Source organism: Aphis gossypii, chromosome X (assembly GCF_020184175.1).
Source record: "Aphis gossypii isolate Hap1 chromosome X, ASM2018417v2, whole genome shotgun sequence".
NCBI classification, from domain to species: domain Eukaryota; kingdom Metazoa; phylum Arthropoda; class Insecta; order Hemiptera; family Aphididae; genus Aphis; species Aphis gossypii.
The window spans coordinates 63,905,322-63,926,953 of record NC_065533.1 but is presented as its reverse complement, the minus strand read 5'-3'; the positions used below and the strand labels follow the sequence as shown (position 1 = coordinate 63,926,953).

The 21,632-nt window shown below is 31.1% G+C and overlaps 5 protein-coding genes across 5 annotated transcripts in view; all 5 read left to right on the top strand.

Moving 5' to 3' along the window:
* The window catches only part of LOC126551575 (UPF0746 protein DDB_G0281095-like), a 327,628-nt gene that overhangs the window by 149,003 nt on the left and 156,993 nt on the right, over positions 1-21,632 (top strand). The gene's annotated exons all lie outside the window — the stretch shown is intronic.
* LOC126552632 (uncharacterized) lies at positions 561-1,848 on the top strand. The gene is made up of 5 exons (XM_050207342.1): positions 561-950; positions 1,015-1,119; positions 1,178-1,255; positions 1,459-1,536; positions 1,594-1,848. Exons 2-5 carry the CDS (start codon positions 1,015-1,017, stop codon positions 1,846-1,848), a joined length of 516 nt encoding a protein of 171 aa, XP_050063299.1. The 5' UTR covers positions 561-950.
* On the top strand, positions 2,422-3,380 carry LOC126552631 (uncharacterized). The gene is made up of 3 exons (XM_050207341.1): positions 2,422-2,549; positions 2,620-2,922; positions 3,037-3,380. The coding sequence occupies exons 2-3, from the start codon at positions 2,724-2,726 to the stop codon at positions 3,378-3,380; spliced, it is 543 nt and encodes a 180-aa protein (XP_050063298.1). The 5' UTR covers positions 2,422-2,549; positions 2,620-2,723.
* On the top strand, positions 3,687-6,027 carry LOC126552630 (uncharacterized). Its single transcript, XM_050207340.1, has 5 exons — positions 3,687-3,692; positions 4,273-5,269; positions 5,335-5,445; positions 5,508-5,752; positions 5,881-6,027. Exons 1-5 carry the CDS (start codon positions 3,687-3,689, stop codon positions 6,025-6,027), a joined length of 1,506 nt encoding a protein of 501 aa, XP_050063297.1.
* On the top strand, positions 6,345-6,977 carry LOC126552629 (uncharacterized). Its single transcript, XM_050207339.1, has 2 exons — positions 6,345-6,422; positions 6,481-6,977. The coding sequence occupies exons 1-2, from the start codon at positions 6,350-6,352 to the stop codon at positions 6,975-6,977; spliced, it is 570 nt and encodes a 189-aa protein (XP_050063296.1). The 5' UTR covers positions 6,345-6,349.

The window sequence follows — 21,632 nt, the reverse complement described above, 5'->3', positions numbered from 1 at the left end:
TACTACGTTACCGTATGTCTCGTCCATCTGCCCCGTCGCCGTATGGATCGTCCTCCCCCCACGCACATCTCCACCCTCACCTCCACCTGTTGTCATATATATATAATTGTACATAGCATATTATTGTACATGGCATATTATTGTACACAGCATATTATTGTATACAACATATTATTGTACACATATATTTATTTTGGAATTTATACATTTTATTGTGTTCACTTAAAATATTTGCAAAAAATATATAATATTCTGAGATAGAATCGAACCGGTATATGTACAAACTTAACCAAACATATTTTACCCGCTTCGACTCTATCCCATTGAGAGATATTAACAAAACTGATATATTTAAAGAAATATAATATGGGTCATATAAAAAACTATAGTTGCTCATTTGCAAAGATCTATATAATAACACCACACCTACTAGCGGGTGGCGCCACTAAACATTTTCGAAAATCAGATTTATTTAAAGAAATATAATATGGGTCATATAAAAACTTATTAAGGTAGATGGTCATTTTCAAAGATCCACACCTACTAGCGGGTGGCGCCACTATACATTTTCGAAAACCAGATACATTTAAAGAAATATAATATGGGTCACATGAAAAACTATAGATGCTCATTTGCAAAGATGTATATAATAACACTACACCTACTAGCGGGTGGCGCCACTAAACATTTTCGAAAACCAGATACATTTAAAGAAATATAATATGGGTCTCAATGATCATTTTTGAAAACTAATATCAAGATCGCATTTTAAGAAAAAGACGGGTATTTTTCAAAGTAAAAAGGTACACCCCCTATTAGTGGGGTTGTTAGGTACATTTTACGAAAAGCAAACATAGTTTTCGATTATTCAGTCTTATATTTTACCGCGTACAAGGCAGTACAAGATTTCTTCAGCTAACGAAAAATTCAACAAGTCCAAGCTGTTAAACGTAAGTATTTGGTTTTACAATAATAATTAAAATATTTTATAAGTATACATAATCTAATTATTAGATGACGAACAACTACAATGAATTCGATATTCAAGAAATAATCAACGAATCGCTGATATTCCCGTCATCAATGATAGAGAGTACGACTATTCCATATAGTCCCATAGTAAGTTATTAATTTTAAAAATTATTTTTTTGAAATTAAATTAATTGTTATTATTTAGACTCCATCGGAAGCTTTTTCACCTGACATGTTCCCGTCATCAATGATAGAGAGCATAACTGCTCTATATAGTGCAATAGTAAGTTATTAATTTTAAAATTATTTTTTTGAAATTAAATTAATTGTTATTATTTAGACTCCATCGGAAGCTTTTTCACCTGACATGTTCCCGTCATCAATGATAGAGAGCATAACTGCTCTATATAGTGCAATAGTAAGTTATTAATTTTAAAAAGAAATAAAAATTATTTTTTTGAAATTAAATTAATTGTTATTATTTAGACTCCACCGGAAGCTTTTTCACCTGACATGTTCCCGTCATCAATGATAGAGAGCATAAATGTTCCATATAGTGCAATAGTAAGTTATTAATTTTAAATTTTTTTTTTTGAAATTAAATTAATTGTTATTATTTAGACTCCACCGGAAGCTTTTTCACCTGACATGTCCCCATCGCCAAGCATGTTACACATGCTTCCGTTAAAGACTCCTCGCGAGTTTCACAATTTGATTATCGGGGTTATTAAACAATGCGAGATCAAGTCTTCTTCCTGGGGTGACGATGAGGACGAAAATCACGCGCTGAATATGGTTATGGAGCGGTATGAAAATACCATCACCGCCGCTTCTGATGACTGGGGGGGGGGGGGGGTAACGAAGAAGAAAATGTGAAGTTAAATAACCTTATGGATATTTATGAGATTTAGGAAATTGTTAAGTATTGTAATATAAACATTTTTTTCATTTATATAATTGACTTATTATTTTAACTTAGTATTTAAATATTTCAAACATTCTGGTTAAAATAGTATGTGAAAACGGTTCTCTACGAATATAAACCTTGCCATTTATTGTTACAATGGGTAATGTATTATGCGATCGCCATATAATGCAGGTGTTTTTAGGTCGTCCCATAAGACGATGGTCATTGTCAAGGACACGCATCCTGTTCGCCACGCCTATTGCGGGTGAGTATGTCCCCACCCTATAACATATTGGCTGAGATAAACAAATAATATTTTAGTAAAAACACGGATTTACCCCCCCCCCCCCCACCAAAAAAAAAAAAACACTGAGATTTCTGGGCACTTGCTCTGTTGTCCACCATTGCAGGATCATTGTGCCACAGTTCTTAGAACGAACACCTCGCCTTTGGTACACTTCTGCTCTTCGTTATTACATTTTATAAGTGTTTTATTTCATCATGTATAAATGCCTCGGTTTTGCCTCGGTTGTGTCCTCGGTTTTTAAGTTAAAAAAAAGTTTAGATAGACATGAAAAATTACATACTGGTATACTTTACCGATGCACAGTATGTGCAAAAACATTCAAAGACGAATCCAACTTGAGGAGACATTTGAAAAAAGTTCACGGTATTTATACAATTTTTTTTTTTTTTTTTCTATACTTTCAATATTAATTTATCTGTAATATTTTTCTAAGCTATCCTTCACGCACCCGCTACATTGAGTCCTCAACGAGAGAGTGTTATTAAGTATGCACCTCGTATTAACCGACCTGCTGTTCCAACCGACAGTTCAAACATAATGTCAGATGTTGACATTTGTATGGCTGCCATGGACAACTTTGAACAAGAACAGGAGGATCGAGAATACTGTATTGAAATTGCACCGCAAACTTTTGTTCCTGATATTCAGGCTGGTTGTTCAAACATAATGTCTGATGACGACATTTGTATGGCAGCCATGGAAAATTTTGAAAAAGAAGTGCAGAACGTTAATAAAGGTTAGTGTTATTTATTACGATCGAATTAATTAGATTTTTTTTTTTTTTTAAAAAAAGACTGCGATTTTATTTGTCCACCTTGGATTAACAATTTTTTTTTTTTTTTAATTTAAGATTCTTATACTACCGGTGTTAATGGTAAACGCGTTTCCACCGCCAACACCTCATCCGCTGTTAGGTCGAAAAAAAAGCGTATAAATTTTGTACAATCCTCCGGTTTTGTAGAAATCTCAGCCTCTAAAGCCCGAACAGTTGTGTGGTACTATGCTAAAAATACGGGGGGTATCCAAAATTATACTGACTTTCTCCGCTCTCTCGAATCCGAATTAAAGCAGTTGTTAAAAACACGAGTACAGGAGCACCCTATTAAGTTCAATTTAAAGCTTGAGGCCAGCTATAGTATTCCATCAGTGCCTAATTCAATGGAGAATAGGGCATTTAAAACATCTGCGGTCTAGATTTTTGTAGTGAGCGATATTTCGACAATAATACAGGGGGCGTTGATAAATTGTTAAGTGAAAACGAAACATACGCAAGTAGAGGGAGCGGGTTTACATTAAAAAGCATAGACGGGTTAATGTTGACTATATATAAATATATGTCGATGGGAGGATCGTCATACATACAGTTGCCTGCGTTTATTGATAGGAAACGGGCCACTATGAACCCTCAAAATTTAGACCAGCAAAGTTTGAAGTGGGCGATTCTCACGAGATAAGTAACGGGGCCGGTGGCATGTCGTGTCGGTGACAATTATAGACAACATGAAGGCAAGTATGATTTCGAAGGCATTTCCTTTCCAACGCATTTATCTGATATAAAAAAATTCGAAAAAAATAATACACGTGTCCATAAATGTTTACGGCCTTGAAAAAAAATTTATTCCGACAAAAAAATATCCGACTTACAATGTATACCCAATTCGTGTAGTTGATGAGGAGAAGTCGGACCATTTCGACTTGCTTTTTACAACGAGTGATGACAACTCGCACTACACGTATATAACTAGTTTGTCGCGACTCGTACGGTCGCAAAAAACTAGATATGAACATTCGGTATATTTTTGTAAGCGATGTTTTTGTACTTTTGATAATAGACTACTAAAGTTCAAGTCTAATGGACGTGAGGCGTTGGAAGAGCACATTCTGTGGGGTACATAAGCCTATTTTTCCGGAAATGCCAAAAGAGGGGTAATGTACAAATTTTAAAAAATGGAAAAATACCGTTAGACAACCATTTGTTATTTACGGTGATTTCGAGGCCTTATTAGTGAAAACGGACGAGGTAAAGGGTGGAAATACAAAAATTATTCAGAAACATGAGGCGATGAGCTACGGATTTTTGGTTTAGGCAAGCGATGACGTGCCGACGGAGCTCATCGAAGAATATGAAATACCTACAGTGCCGGTAGTATACAGAGGCGACGAACAACATGAGGACGTAGCGAAATGTTTTGTTGAGGCTATAGTTGCGGTCAGTTGGAAAATTGAAAAGTTAATGAAAACTAACATTCCTTTGACCATGACCGCAGAGGAAGAAAAAACACATCAAAAGTGTAATACGTGTAATTTGTGTAAATGTATTTTAGTCAGTGGCGAAAAAGTTAGAGATCATAATCATCTGAACGGAAAATTTAGACAAACTTTGTGTTCAAAGTGTAACTTAGAGTTACAACAGCCTAAATTTGTACCGGTATTTTTTCATAATCTTTCAAACTATGACTCACATTTCATAGTCACTGAACTTGGATTTGATACTGAAAGCATATCCGTTATTCCGAATAGTGAAGAGAAATTTATATCTTTTACAAAACATATAAGTAGTAAGTTCACTATTCGGTTTATCGATACGTTCAGGTTTATGGCGTCTAGTTTATCGTCCCTGGCTGAAAACTTAATTATACAAAATTTCGAAAACTTCCGTGAGACAGCTAAACATTTTGTCCGCGAAGATATGCCTCTTGTTACTCGGAAAGGTGTTTACCCGTACGAGTACACAGATAGTTGGGACAAGTTGGATGAGTCATGTTTACCGGGAGAGGACGATTTTTATAGTACACTAACCGAGTCGGGGATTAATGAGGAAGATTTCAAGCACGCGAAGGCGGTCTGGGACAACTTCAAGTGCAAGACGTTGGGCGAGTACAGCGATTTATATTTAAAAATCGATGTTTTGTTGCTGGCCGACGTTTTTGAAAACTTCCGTGACGTTTGCATGTCCACGTATAATTTGGACGCAGCCCACTATTACACAGCACCAGGTCTGAGCTTTGACGCGATGTTAAAGTATACAGGCCAAAAATTAGAACTTTTGTCTGATTACGATATGTTGCTGATGTTTGAGAATGGTCAGTACATCAATATTATTTTAGTAAAAAATGTTTTTATAATAATTTATATAATTAATTTTTAGGTATTCGTGGTGGTCTGGTACAAGCGAGCATGCGATATGCAAAAGCCAATAATTTAAAGTTCCCGAATTATGACGAAACGAAAGAGAAATCCTGGTTGGTGTATCAAGATTGTAAGTATAATTTTATATACATTTTTATACATTTTTTTTAACAATTTTTTAAACTTTAATAGGTAACAACTTGTACGGTTATGCAATGTCGGAGTACATGCCGCATGGTAATTTTAACTGGGTTGAGCCAAATTTAGACGGTTTGAGCGATTTAACTCCCAAATCGGCTAGAGGTCGTGTATACGAAGTAGATATATCATACACGAAACACTTGCACGATAAGCATAATGATCTGCCATTCCTACCACAAAATAGTATACCACAAGGCTCAAAAGTGCGGAAACTTATGGCGACGTTTGAGCCTAAGGTAAACTATATTGTGCATTATAGGAATCTGCAGCAGGCAATCGATAACGGGTTGATAGTTGAAAAGGTAAATATTTCATTTTACATTATTTTAAAATAAATGTTTTAACTTTTTTTTTTTTTTTATAGGTACATAGAGTCTTGGAGTTTAGCCAGTCGGATTGGCTTGCCAAGTATATTCAGTTAAATACCGATATGAGAAAGAAAGCGAGAAATGATTTTGAAAAAGATTTTTTCAAGCTCATGAATAATGCGATTTTTGGTAACTACTGTTAAACTTTTAAAACTTTTTAAAACTTTTTTTCAACTTTTTTTTTTACAGGGAAAACGATGCAATCTAAACACAAGGAAATAAAAATGGAGTTGGTATCATGCGAGCGCCGACTCCAAAAACTGATAAATAAAACTACATTTAAACATTGTACAAGATATAGCGATACCCTTAGCGCTGTCACTTTAGCAAATAAAATAATCAAATTTGATAAACCTATATATATTGGTAAAAATTTACTTTATATTTTATATTATACATTGATCAATATATTTTTATTTTTTATTTTCTATAGGATTCGCGGTATTGAACATTAGCAAAACTTTGATGTATGATTATCATTATAATGTGATGCAGAGGCACTATGGTGAAGACATTACGCTTATGTATACTGACACAGGTAAATGTATATTAAAACTATTCTCTTGTGTATTTATTAATTAATATCATTATTACAGATTCACTAGTGTATCACATTATGACTGATGATTTTTACTCTGACTTGTTGGAAAAACCAAACTTGATGGATAGGTTAGACCCGGCAGACTTGCCATCTAACCATCCGTGCTATACAACAGCACGTAAAATGGTGCCGGGTTTTTTTTCTGACGAGTCAAAGGGTGATATTATATCAGAGTTTTGTGCGTTGAGGGCGAAATCTTATGCCTATAAGATTCACTCATCAAATACGTCCGATACTGCAGGAAGGGAGAGCATTAAAGCTAAAGGGGTCCGACGTCATGTGGTTAAGAATCACATGACATTAGAGGACTACAGAAAATGTCTGTTTGGGGAAGCCGGTGTGAAGGCTTACCAAGAAAATGTGTCTATTAGATCATTTAAGCACAAGCTGTTGACAATCAAAACAAATAAATTGACGTACAACAGTTATGATGATAAGCGGGTTGTGCTAGATGATAAAATAAACACACTAGCTCATGGACATACTGTATAGAGTAGTTATCATAATTATATTTAAAAATAATTTTACTAATTTTACTTATAATTTTATAGAAAAGATGAATCTGAGTATTGGCCTGGACTCGATTTGCTGTTGTATCCTGATGGACAGTCATGGACAGATTCAGATAAAGAATTATATAAATTGCTTTTACAATGTTTAATGGAATAGTTATACCCTCCATTTTTGTAAACTGTTTATTTATAAAACCATGTTATTTGTTTGATGTATAATATTATATATAATTAATTATGTGTAGTATGTTTCGGATAAAATGAATGTAAATATAAAAACATGTTAAAATGTAAATATTATATATTTGTTAAAAAATTATGTTACAATAATAAATGTTAAAAAATTATGTTACAATAATAAGTGTTAAAATATAATATTTTATGTTCACTCCTTAGGTTTCTTAATTTCAGCGATATTTTCTGCATCATTTTCTACAAGGTCAGATATTTGAGATTTCATGTAGTCCACATTATCTTCGAGATCAGATACTTTAAATTTTAAATTTTCGGTTAATTGTTCGATATTTGATAATTTTAGTTCAATAATCTTAGTGTTATTTTCAAGTTGACTCATTTTTCATTTAATTCAAATCTAATTATTTTTATAGAGTCATCGAGTTAGAAATAGTTTTTTTAGTTTCACCAGCTTGTGAACTACCAACACATTCATGACTAAAATTATTTTTAAAAAGTATATTATGTAAAAAAAAATTAATTTTTCTTAATATAATTTTCTTCGATGATTTTCAAACGAGTGTTTAAATCTGAAATATATGATCCATGATTCGGTAAAGTATTATCATCAAATATGCGTTTTATTTCGGCATTTACACTGTCTATAGAAGAAAGTATAAAAGAAATTGATGTATTTGTTTCTATATAATTATTAAACAGCTCCGACATGCGATTTTCCAGCGATAGCAGATGGGCAATATTAATTTTTATGTTATGAATTTCTTTCTGCTGATTATTTATTTCATTTTGTAATGTTTTATTACTTGACTGAATATCTGATATAATTTTTTTAGTTTCACCAGCTCGAGAACCTCCAAACACGTTCATAGCTACAATACGACTGACACTATATTTTAACATCACGTCGCGTGTATTTATCCAACTATTATGTGTGTTATCAAATCCAAGCCACTTGACAAGCATTTTATTTTGTTTTTTTTGTATAATTTTTTCGATCAGATATTCGTTCGGGTGTTCGGTTTTATGTATTTCCGCCGAGTAAAAACAACCGGCAATCGGTTTACCCGTATAATCTTGTAACTAATAAGTGACGGGTAATGTTTTATTTATTTTAATAATTTCAAATATATTTTAGTTGACCAGTTGGGCAAATAACCTTTTGTAAACACACCTTTTTGTGTACTGATACGAACGTTATCACCAACTTTAAATTTAATTTTTTCATTATTAATTTCACGTTGTTTTATAGTCACTGACGCAGGATTTAAATCGGCTTGCACTGGTGTCATTCCTATAGTTCTGTGTTTTGAATTATTGTATTCATTAAGCAGTTTTGGTAAAATTGAAATCCATTCATGTGAGCCACGTGCCGTAAACTCTCTAAACATTTTTTCTTTTAGTGTACGATTAAATCGTTCAACAATACATGCTTTTACAATGCTAAATGTAGAATATTTGTGTATGTTATATTTGGCCATCAGATTATCGAAATTAGTGTTGTAAAATTCTTTTCCGTTATCGAGTTGTAAAAGTTTCGGTGCTCTATCTATTAATATTTTAGACATTGCGTTTGTGACTTCTTTCCCAGTTTTCGATTTTAATGCTATAGCCCACGCAAATTTAGTAAAACAATCTATAACGCATAAAATATACTTGTAACCTTTATTTTTCTTTGAATACGGTATCATTTCCACCAAGTCAGCCTGCCATAAATCATTTTTTCCATGTACGTTAACTCTGCGTCTAACGAAATTTTTCCGTGACGGTTGTGTAGTTCAATAGCGATTTCACGTTTAGACATTAGGTATTCGTTTTATTATCCCAGCTTCATATAATTCTTCAAAAATCGATATATTTCATTGGAGACACCTGTATTACCAGCAGCTTTCGAAGCTAAAAGTAATCTTAGCCGGTCGACTAACTCATTCGGATTATCCCAATACACTAAGTTATTTTTTTGTAATTTCATAGATAGATGACCACCAGAGGGGAATAATTTACGTATTATATCCTTATATTTAGAAGCAGTTTTTTTGATTTTTTTACTTTTTAAAGTCAAATGTGCCGATGTTTGTATTAATATAGATTTATATACTTCTAGATCGTTATCGGAATAAATAAGTGGGTTTTTCAAAAATAATAACTGGATTAGGCCCGGCGTTGATGGATAATTATTACCATCAATTACAATAGATTGTTCGATAAATTTAACTTCTTTTTCGCCTAAAATAATATTTCCATCTGAAAGTTTTTTCGGGCCATAGGTTTTATCTAAATCTGCAGAGTGAAACCAATTTTCATTTCTTGTTGATAGTTCTCATTAAAATTCGATTCGTTGTTATTTTTCTCGTTTGATGTCGAATGGTTGTATCTGATATTTTAGTTAAGGGGTCGATGATAGGCTTAAAAGTTTGTGACAATAATTGTTGAACATTTGCCTCACCAGTTTTTAATTCAATATATTTACGTTTAATATTTTCTTTAGCTTTAACTAACTCATCTAATATACTACCTTCATCCTTCATGACTGCGTTTGAAATGTTAATATTTTCTATTTGTATCACATTATATAACGACGTACATATCAAATCCAAAACGATAACGTCCGTTATCACGGTCACTATCTTTACAAATAACGACGAATGCAAATCTATCACGATTCCAGCATGTAATGCAAAAATGCTTAAATGTGTATATGTCATATCACCCGAACAATGTTCATTGTATACATGTTTTAAATTAGTTTCGTCTTGTTTGAATAATACTATTAAATTAGCATTATCTCGGATCAACTGTTTAGGTACTTTTGAATAACTCTGAGCCAGATAAAATATATCTATTTTATTATGACGTCCGCGTGCGAAAAATTCCCGTATCGCAGTTAACGAGTTGTGTCCCGACTAAATTTTTCGTACACGAGTTGTGTCCCGATGATAAAAGTGGGGTACACGAGTTGTGTCCCAATGATAAAAGTGGGATACACGGATTGTGTCCCAACTGTTTTATAAAGTTTTACACAAGTTGGATAAAAAAAGTTTTTATTAATTAAAATCGAGAAATTTTTTCATTTCAATGTTATATAAATACCAAAAATATTTTATAAGATAGTTACAGAATAAAATTCGATTCTATCCATTATTATTATCGCTTGGAGAAAAGATGTGCACGGAGCTACGACGATTGTCATTGTACAATGTACATATTGTGTACTCATCTATCTTGATTGTTGATCATCTACTTTATTACGATAATAACGAACTATATAATATTATATATATATATTAATATATATATATATATATATAACTATACTCGGATATTCCAATATCACACTTGAATTTTTGACGAGATATAATAGTAGTAATACAATATTATACGATTAATTTAATATAGTCAGTCAAACATTAACCGTCCACTATGGAGCAAATGACAAGTGAGAAGAACAAAATGCTTTTAGTGATTGATGGTTACAAATTTTGTTTCCATAAATTATTAAAGTCTGATTTGCAAAGATGGAGATGTTCTAAAACGTCATGTAAGTCTTTTATAAAATTTAATAACGTTAATGAAATAGTTGAACGCAAAATTAATCATAATCACGAACAACTTGAAACATCTGTTCTGAATAGACAAAAAATTAGTAATGTTCTAAAAAGAAAAGCTATAGACGACGTGTGTTAGAGACCGTGTAAATTAATTCACAATGAGTTACGCAAGGGTGACGTAGAAACACTGACTTCTTATGATATTTCTCGTATTCGTGACAATATGTACCAAGCTCGATCTCATTTTTACCAAATCTACCAAAATCCATTTCAGATGTACATGATGTAATTGAAAATCTACAAATTATATCAAATCGAGGGAAAATATGATATTCATTAATGATCGTGAATGAAAATTATATATTAGATTTTCTTGTTCAACCAATTTAGAATTACTGGCTAAATCAGAAATTTGGTTCGTTGATGGTACATTTAAAAGTGCCCCAAAATTTTTTTACCAAATGTTCACTATACATACTATTAAAAATGAACAATATATACCATTATTATTTATATTATTGCCAAATAAAAGACAAGAATCATATTTCATAGCTTTTGAACATATAAAAAAATATTTTTTGGATTTAAATTTAACATTAAGTGTACAGCGTATTCTTGTGGATTTTGAAATAGCAATACACTCTGCTATCACTGATGTGTAGCCAAACATAGAAATTAAAGGCTGTCGCTTCCATCTCGGTCAGAGCTGGTGGCGAAAAATTCAAGAACTCGGTTTATCTGTAGAATATAAGGATCAATCCTCCGAAATAAGCAAATTTTTAAAGTACGTTTTTGGATTACCATTTCTCCACCCAGATGAAGTAGAAAATGCATTTGTGTTTGATCTAATGTCTTGTAGTGTTTCAAATAATTCCGACATTCTAAAATTTGCAATTTATTTAATGGATAACTATATCATGAATTATGCTTTATTTCCTCCTCGTGTATGGGCAGAATCGTCAAATTCAATGCTACGTACTACAAATAGTTGTGAAGCATTTCACTCGAAATTTAATTCTATGTTTTATTCAAGCCATCCCAATATCTTTCAATTTACTGAAGTGATAAAGAATTTGCAATGTGACATTCACATTAAAATAAGAAGTTCTAGACAATTATCAAAGACAACACGTGAAAAACATTTATTTCTTAGTCAAAATTTAAATGCATATAAGAATGGACAAATTTCACGGTTTGAATTTATAAAAACGGTATCATTTAAATTTTTGCCTAATATGTAATTTTATTGAAACTGTTAATGTAGTTATTTTTAGTTTTTATTTATATTTATTAGACAAAATAACATAAATTATTATTAGATTACATAAAAATTTTTACTATAATAATATGACGTTTTTTATACGAATTTCTTATTTTTCGTGTAAAATATAATATATATCATACTTTTAATATTTTAATAGAAAAATTTCTCAATGTAAATTTATAAAAATTGTTTTATTTAAGCTTTTGCCTTTTATGTAATATTGTTAAAATTATTTGTGTAGTTATCTAAATCTTTAATTTTTATTTATATTAATTACACCAGGCTTGTGTGTAAATTCAATGCTTTTAAGAATGGACAAATTTCACGATTTTAATTTATAAAAATGGTATATCATTTAAATTTTTGCCTAATATGTAGTTTTATTAAAACTATTAATGTAGTTATTTTTACTTTTTATTTATATTTATTAGACAAAATAACATAAATTATTGTTAGAGTACACTAAAATTTTTACTATAATAATATGACGTTTTATATACGAATTTCTTATTTTTCGTGTAAAATATAATATATGTCATACTTTTAATATTTTAATAGAAAAATTTCTCAATGTAAATTTATAAAAATTGTTTTATTTAAGTGTTGGCTTTTTATGTTATATTATTAAAATTATTTGTGATGTGTAGTTATTTTTAATTTTTATTTATATTAGTTAGATCAAACTTGAGGGACACAATTCGTGTAACCTGAAAAATACATAGGGACACAATTCAGTATTTGGGACACAACTCGTTTGCAGCCTCCCGTATAACTTGCTGATTTTCCCCCAAAACATCGTCCATTATGAATATAGAGTTTGGTAAAACTTTTTCAGGTGAAATAGCCTTATCATTCTCGAAAAATGTAAAAATGTTAACACCGTCAATATCATCGATTATACGTTTCAATAATTTATATTTTGGTTGTTCTAACGTTTTAGAGTATATGTAAACGTTTTCAAATCGTAACCCGTTTTCGTCAACAAGTAAAAAATATATCAAATTTGTTTTACCGCAAACAGAACTGCCCAACACCAACGAACGTATAGTGTTTGGAAATAGCTCACCATGCCTAAACTGTATTGTATCCGGAGTATCAATATTATAAATACATAATTTTTTCTCTTGTTCGATAAATCGCATTTTTCACTATAAATACCTATGCTATGAACTTGAAAGCGTCACACGATGTCTCGCGTTCGTAAGCGAAACAGCAATAAAGGTTCCGGTCTGATTAACTCGGTTATAAATCATTTGCCTGTGGAATTACATCTACCCGAATATAGGTAAGTCGCTATATAATTAAATCATATATTATAAATATTTTTTTTTATTATTTTTTTTTTTTTTTTACAGATTTGCTGGTCCTGGTACTAAATTAAAAGAAAGATTAGCACGTGGTGAACGAGGTATTAACAAATTAGACGAGTTGGCAAGAGCTCATGATATAGCTTACGATAAAAGTAATTCGCTGAACGATAGACATAAAGCTGATAAAATATTAGAAAATCAAGCTTGGGAAGTGTTTAAATCTTAAGACACTGGTATTAAAGAAAAAGCTGCGTCCTGGTTGGTTACTACAGCTATGAAGGCTAAACGGAAGATTGGCGCTGGTTGCGGTTTTAAACAAGTGGTTTTGGCGGCTAAAAAATCGATCAAAAATAAAATTAATGAAAAAAATATAACCAAATTAATAAAAACATGTCTGACAGCTGCCAAAAAAAAGAAAAATAAGAAAACTAAAACTCCAAGAATTATACCTATACCTAAAAAGGGCGGTGTTTTACCTTTAATACCTATTTTTGCCGGTTTATCGGCATTAGGCGCGCTTACCGGCGACGTCGGTAACATAGTAAAAGTCGTAAATGATTTAAATTCCGGTAAAAACACACCTATTCATTTAGGAAAAGGTTTATATCTTACGCCACACAACGGGCGATCTTATAAAATTGTCAAAGGTAAAGGTTTATACTTGGCACCTGTAGTGAGCCGGTTCTGGTGAAGATGGCTCAACACGATTTAACGACGAAGTCCACTTTGTCGTCTATCTTCTTCGAAGAGCGTAAGAAATTTGTAGTAAATAAACAACTCGGCTTTTAATAAGTCTGAAAATCAAGTTATTTATTAACTGAGACAGAGTAAAATAATAATATTAACGACTGGCCCGATGTGTTGTTAAGTATAGAACAACTCCACCGATCCATGCGTACTTGAGGCTTAACTATGTCTGAATCTTAATACTACCACAACCTTTTTTATATAAAACTAATCATGGACGTAGTCCCCGAATATACGTGTGTATCATGGTAAACCGGAACACAAGTTTCGTGTTTACGACGACACGATTATTAAATGCGTATTAGCTTTCTAAATATTCATATAACTAGCTCTATAAAATAATATAAAAAAAATATACGTATCTTAATTCTACGAATTCATATAACAAGAATATAATACTAGATCTATAAATTGGATATATGAAATTATTGCAAATAGTATCAGCTCAAAGGTAATAAAAATAAAGTAATAAAAAATAAAGTAATAAAATAGTAATATGGTCGGATTACTACACTCCTCCCCTTTAAGACAAAAATCACCGATTTTTGCTGTTTTAATATGAAGTTTTCATTTTCGGGTATAATGGTACTGATTGTTCACCTGGGTCGTCATTGTACTGTTCCATGACTACTGGTGGTTGTGAACTTGGTGTTGTTGTAACATTTTGTTCGTTTCGAAACACTACGGAAGTACACCGGGTCATTCTTCTTCGTGCTCTGTATTGTTGTAATAAATGTGCAAAAATGTTAATTATAAAAAAGAAAATTCCGCAACCTCCGATGGAAAATGTTATCACTAAAACATATTCATATATCGTTATTTTGTGTTTAAGATTTTCTAAATCGCTTATGTTATTGTTTAGAAATTGTAAGTAACTATGTGTATTTGAAACTGCGTTTAAATCGTCCATTCTGTTAATTATGTCTTTGGTTTCTATTGTCGCTAAATTTGTTAGTTTCATTTCTGGTTCTATCATTGAGTTTGGGATGAAGTCTGGGTAAGATTCTTGATTAATTCTCCCTGGAATTAATACATCTCGTGTTGCATATCCTTTGCATGTGGAGTTCAGGCGTATAATACCTACTCCTTCTATTGTATGGCTGCTTGATTCTTTATCGGAGTCACAAGTAACGAAAACTGTCTCTCCACTTGATGCGTATAACCAAGCGTTTTGAAACTCAAGTTTGTGAAAAATAGTTGTATTTATCTGTATTTGTCGTATTTCGCATATTGGTCTTGTGTTTCTAGGATGTAAAGGATTAATTTCAGGACATAAAAGGAAATTATGAGCTGATTTACATGCTGAGTAGTGAAATTGGTCATAAGTTGTATACAATTCTTTCGTTTTGCTAATTGCTAAAAAGTTATAACTAGGCTTAATATAAATACAGTTTGTTAGTTTAAATACAGGTTTAGGTATTAAATCAGGGTTTCCCAACCGGTGTGCCGCGGCACATTGGTGTGCCGCGAGGCCCATCTGGGTGTGCCGCGAAATTTCATGACTATTAATAAACGTTTCCGTAAAATTTCAGTAATTGGTTAAAATAGTTTTAACGATTCTCTTATCGGGGATATTGTTCACTATTTCTTATTAATTCATTTAAAATGTTAGTCAGTTAGTCGTTTGTAGTCGTACGAAGTACATTTATTATTACCGTGTTTTATTTTAACGGAAATTTTTTCTTTTCGCTTTACGATTATCATTCGTACTACGTGTAGCGCACGATGGATCGTTTTTTAATTAAGAAACGTAAATTAAGCGAAGAATTTCCTGATCCTTATAATGCTCATAGAGTTGATGTTGAGGAATTGCCTGGTCCGAGTTTCAATCCTCCTAATGTTGAGGTGAGCGCGAGTAAAAATGCTAACGTACGATCAAAAAATATTATCCGACAATATCACGAAAGCTATTTATCGTTTGGTTTCACGTCGAGTGGTGGAGAAATGCCTATACCTCAATGCCTCATGTGTAGTGAAAAATTATCTAATGAAAGTATGGTACCAAGTAAGCTAAAAAGGCACCTGCTTACAAAACATGGTTTTGCGTCTGAAAAGCCTCTAGATTTTTTCAAAAGGTTATTTAAATAGGTGCTTATTGCTTAAAAAAAATTAAGTGTACCTACATTTTGGATTCTGAACGGAGTGATGAATGTATTGATTTTACAATGATGTATGTTTTTTTTTTTTTTTTTTGTGTCTGTGTACAGCATAACTAGTCGAAATAATGCTTCAATTTCAAACTTCGTGGGTGGTTTCCGATGGAAAAGTGAATATCATTGGTGCATTATAGAGTTAAAAGGAAACATTTTCCAACAGTTTTCAAAAAAATCGAAAAAAAGAAAAAAAAAATGACAGAAAACGGGAATTTTTACGCAAATCCAGTTTTCGACCGAATCGATTTTTTTATATGGTTGTAATTCAAAAACTAATCACTGTAAATACTTGAAATTTTTACCAAATGTTTATGTTAGTGTTATCTATATACAGTTAAATTTTCAAACAATTTTGTCTTTTTTTGAGTTATTTATAGACTACTGAAATTTTCGAATTTTTTTTTGAAGTGTCGGTAAAAAAATTTTGGATGACCAAAAAAACTTGAAAATTTAATACAAGATTTCTTATGAGTTGTTCTTATTGTAGCTAAAAAAAATTAAAAATTGTTGGTCACAATTTTTTTTTATAAGCGTATATAGTTAAAATTTTTACGAAATCTGTCGAAAACGCGAAAATTTGCAAGTAATTTTGAAGTTGAAAAATCATAAAATTGTTTGTGTTTTTAACTAAGGATTAAAAATACAACACTAAGTTTTTCATAGGTTTTTCTTCAAGTAGCTATAGAGAAAACTCGAAGCATCATTATAGGAAAATTGCTTGTAAGAGTTGACAATTTAATACAAGATTTTTCATAAGTTTAGCTTACAATAATTATAAAAGAACTTACATTTTGGTGTATTCAGGCGATTAAAACATAAACCACCTTTTTCACCAACCACTGGAAATTATATTCTAGGGCCTAGGCTGACAAATCTACTTCGTTCAGAATCGTTTTTCATATACAATGATACCTATCATTGCATTCAAATTTAATCTACCCTAGTCCGAGGTACACCCCACTCCCTGCTAATGTATAGCAGAACGGTAGGTACCCACTTGCCCCTTTTTACATTATATAATTAAAATGTAAATAACCAACTAAATTATGTTTAAAATTAATTTTTACATTAGTTTAGAAGAATAAAAAGTTTTTACTGTATATTCCATAACTTTTAACTTTATAAATAAACAAAAAATCAAAAATGTTATGCTTTTAATTTCTTAATTATAATAAATTCCATTTCCATAGGTACTGAATCAAATATTTTCTTAAAATATAGATAAAAAAAAATCAAATTGAACAAATAGTAATTTTATTTTATTATATTACTTATTTTTATACTAAATTATTTAATAAAATAATTAAGCTTGATTTATTTTGTATTTATAAAATACCTACCTACTTCCTTGATAATTTAAAATATATATACACGTGTATATTTCAAGATACCGATACAATTAAAAAAAATTCTGTTCAAAAATACACAAAATGTATCAATGATGACATAAATGACTGGGAAATAAATAAAGAATTGACTAAACATGAGGATCTATTAAATATAGTAAAGCATGAAATTGCATTATTTAATATTGCCTGTGTCTGGAAATCAGAAATTTTAGATCAAGGAAAAAATAAAATTATGACTATAACTTATAAAAATTGTAGACTTCAAGACTGTAAAAGCCGTGGAACAATTGATATACGTAGACATGAGGACATGGTAATAATTGATATTTTAATAACAATTCCAGACTACTTGTTTTTTTTATGAAAGATCATCAGGATATACTAGATGAAATTTCCAACAGTAAAGAAATAAATCCACAACTAGAAAATGTAATGTTATATACTACTCCGTGGTCAATAGCATTTAATCCATTAAATTTAATACAGTTACCAATTATCGTTCCATAATGAATATCCTATCGGAAGAATATTATATTTGTTTAAAGATATATTGTCAGGTAAAAAAAAATATGGATTTATATGTACACCACCAATTAAACCTGAAGGTGGAGAATTATTCATTTACAAATGTTCAAGTACAAAAGACAAAGATTATCGCAGCGATCAGTACAGATGGTTATGTAAGGGTGATAATAAAGCCAAAAACAATCCAGTATTGAAAACATATAATGAAATACAAATAACAACAGGTAAAACAAGGTCATCATCAAAGGAATTCCGAAGGTATATATATCAAATAAAAATACTGAAGACAATATACAGTCAATTGTAATTATTCATTACTTAGAGTCTAAGAGAGCAGCTATTGATTTACCTAATGGAATACAAAATCTTCGAGACCTTTTTTGGGGATAATGGCATCCACTAAAGAAATCATTAATAGTCAACTACGTTCAAAGGATGGACCCCAAGAAACTTATAAAACAGTTTGTGATACAGTTAAAGACAATATAAATAATAAATCTGTTGTCTTTGAAGATATTGAAATGGTTGCATGTAAATACCAAACAAGTATAAAATTTTAAATACAATGAATTAAATAAACTAGCTGTATCAAGAGATGAAATTTACAGTTAATTAGAATTGGCTAGACAAGATTTTGAAAATGTTATTCGTGTAATTGAAATTTATCCTGAAACTAATGTTATTTTTAGTGATCCATCTTTTATAGAATTGGCTAATAATTTATTAAAATGCAGCTATATGAATAAACATATTCCACAGCTTGTGTCGTATGATACAACATTTAATTTGGGAAATTTTTATGTCTCTATTTTAGTTATGCGTAGTACATACATTGTAGGAGATCCTATATTTCCAGTGCTTTTTATGATTCATGAAAAAAAGCTATTGCGGACTCACGAACCTTTTTGGGGAAGTTTTGTTAAGAAACTCATCCATTTAGATAAATATGGGCTTAATGTCCCTATTATAACTGACAGAGAAAATAGTATTGTTTCTGCAATTTTAAAATCAATTGATACTGCGGAAATTAATTTGATATTTTGTCATAACCATTTGATCCAAGATATAAAACATTGGTTAAAATCTAATAATGCTACCCAAGATGATATGAAAGTATATACACATGAAATAAAATATTTGTTAAATATTAAAAGTAAAATGAATTTGAAAATAAATTAAATAATTACAAACTGAAATGGTCTCAACCATTTTTGAAATATTATGAGAAAAATATTGAGTTTGGTTTAAAAAACAGATGTACAGCTTTCAAAACAGATAAATTTGCAGCATTTTTCAACAAAACTCCAACCAATAACATCAGTGAGAGCTTGAATAAAATGGTGAAACAGTGGAACGACTGAAAAGAATTGCCTTTAGATGCATTAGTTCTCTCATTATATAAAATGCAAATATTTTATGTAAAAGAATTCAATCGCTGTTGCAGGAACAAGGGAGATTACCAACTTAAAGAAGCATATCAAAATAAAGTTAATGAATTAATATTTCTACTTCTACTTCAAGTACTACTGAAGACATTACAGAAATTGTAAAGAACATTAAATTAAATAGAATTGAACTTAAATCAATTATTGAAAAAAACCTACTTATAGAATGACACAAATATCAATGGCGAACTATATTTGGAAAATAAGTTAATTGATTTTTCACCACATTTGCAGGTACATATTGTACGTAATGCTTTTTCTAATAAGACACATGTTGTGAGTAAAATTGGCAAGAAATTTAAATGCACGTGCAGTAGTAAAAGTACAGGAGATTGTTACCATAGTATGGCAGTCAAATTTTTATCTACAGAAACTCAGACATCAGAAAAAGTGTTTAAATTATCAGTCTTAAAAAAAACCAACTAGAGGAGGAAGAAAAGCTTGTAGTGAGCCGGTCTTGGTGATGATGGCTCAACACGATTTAACGACGAAGTCCACTTTGTCGTCTATCTTCTTCGGAGAGCGTAAGAAATTTGTAGTAAATAAACAACTTGTTTTTTTATAAGTTTGAAAATCAAGTTATTTATTAACTGAGACAGAGTAATATAATAATATTAACGACTAGCTCGATGTGTTGTTACGTATAGAACAACGCCACCGGTCCATGCGTATTTGAGGCTTAACTATGTCTGAATCTTAATACTACCACACACACCCTTTTTAAATAAAACTAATCATGGACGTAGTCCCAGAATATACGTGTGTGTCATGGTAAACCGGAACACAAGTTTCATGTTTACTAAGACACGATTATTGAATGCGTATTAGCTTTCTAAAAATTCATATAACGAGATCTATAAATAATATAAATAATACGTATTTTAATTCTACGAATTCATATAACAAGAATATAATACTAGATCTATAAATTGGATATATGAAATTATTGCAAACAGTATCAGCTCAAAGGTAATAAAAATAAAGTAATATGGTTGGATTACTACACTCCTTCCCTTTAAGACAAAAATCACCGATTTTTGCTTTTTAATATGAAGTTTTCATTTTCGGGTATAATGGTACTGATTGTTCACCTGGGTCGTCATTGTACTGTTCCATGACTAATGGTGGTTGCGAACTTGGTGTTGTCGTAACATTTTGTTCGTTTCGAAACACTACGGAAGTACACCGGGTCATTCTTCTTCGTGCTCTGTATTGTTGTAATAAATGTGTAAAAATGTTAATTATAAAAAAGAAAATTCCGCAACCTCCGATGGAAAATGTTATCACTAACACATATTCATATATCGTTATTTTGTGTTTAAGTTTTTCTAAATCACTTATGTTATTGTTTAGAAATTGTAAGTAACTATGAGTATTTGAAACTGCGTTTAAATCGTCCATTCTGTTGTTAATTAATTAACTAAGTTATTGTATTTGATACGTCTAATAAGTTTGTCAAAAATACATTTCGTTAAAATTACATCGGTACATGGGTCATGCAATTCTATTGAAAACTCGTGTTTAGCACCGCACATTAGCGTATGCGTTTCATTTAAATTAAGTTGTCTACCGGGCGATTCATGAATTATTGTTTTATCCCGTTCATCGATTAAACGTATTACGTAATTATTATCTAAATGAACATCGTACGTTGTTATATTAATTAGCACGTGCTCAAGGTTAAGTTTGTTTAGTATCTTCTTTTCGGTCTCCCCGTTCCACGTAACGAAAACTGGTTCCGTTTTATTTTTATTGACGTATGTGTTGATGAAATCTGTGTTTAATGTGTTATTAGTCGCATGCATACTGTCGTATAGCTGCGCTAGAGTAACATACATTAGTTGTGGGTTTTTATCTCTAAAAATCCGAACAACAGATTCCACCGTTTTTCTGAATTGGTCGTGGTCGAATTTAATTATTTGGGAGTCCCTAGTGAATACTAGCGGTTCTCCTTCTAATTTCTTAACCTTGAAACGTTCTAGACTATTTGAAATTGCCCCGGAGATTACTACTAAATTTGTCCGATCTGTATTTGTCAATTCAAAGTCGATGATGAAAAAATTAAAGGTCGGTTGTCTAAAAATGTAAAAAAAATAAAAAAA

Bases quoted from the DNA above. Each gene is read 5' to 3' on its own strand.
- LOC126552632 (XM_050207342.1), top strand. From the start codon at position 1,015: ATGACGAACAACTACAATGAATTCGATATTCAAGAAATAATCAACGAA. The intron at 1,256-1,458 runs GTAAGTTATTAA...GTTATTATTTAG, and splicing joins CTGCTCTATATAGTGCAATA to ACTCCACCGGAAGCTTTTTC. The intron at 1,537-1,593 runs GTAAGTTATTAA...GTTATTATTTAG, and splicing joins ATGTTCCATATAGTGCAATA to ACTCCACCGGAAGCTTTTTC.
- LOC126552630 (XM_050207340.1), top strand. The intron at 5,446-5,507 runs GTAAGTATAATT...AAACTTTAATAG, and splicing joins CTGGTTGGTGTATCAAGATT to GTAACAACTTGTACGGTTAT. The intron at 5,753-5,880 runs GTAAACTATATT...TTTTTTTTATAG, and splicing joins TGGCGACGTTTGAGCCTAAG to GTACATAGAGTCTTGGAGTT.
- LOC126552631 (XM_050207341.1), top strand. From the start codon at position 2,724: ATGTCAGATGTTGACATTTGTATGGCTGCCATGGACAACTTTGAACAA. The intron at 2,923-3,036 runs GTTAGTGTTATT...TTTTAATTTAAG, and splicing joins AGTGCAGAACGTTAATAAAG to ATTCTTATACTACCGGTGTT.
- LOC126552629 (XM_050207339.1), top strand. From the start codon at position 6,350: ATGTATGATTATCATTATAATGTGATGCAGAGGCACTATGGTGAAGAC. The intron at 6,423-6,480 runs GTAAATGTATAT...TCATTATTACAG, and splicing joins GCTTATGTATACTGACACAG to ATTCACTAGTGTATCACATT.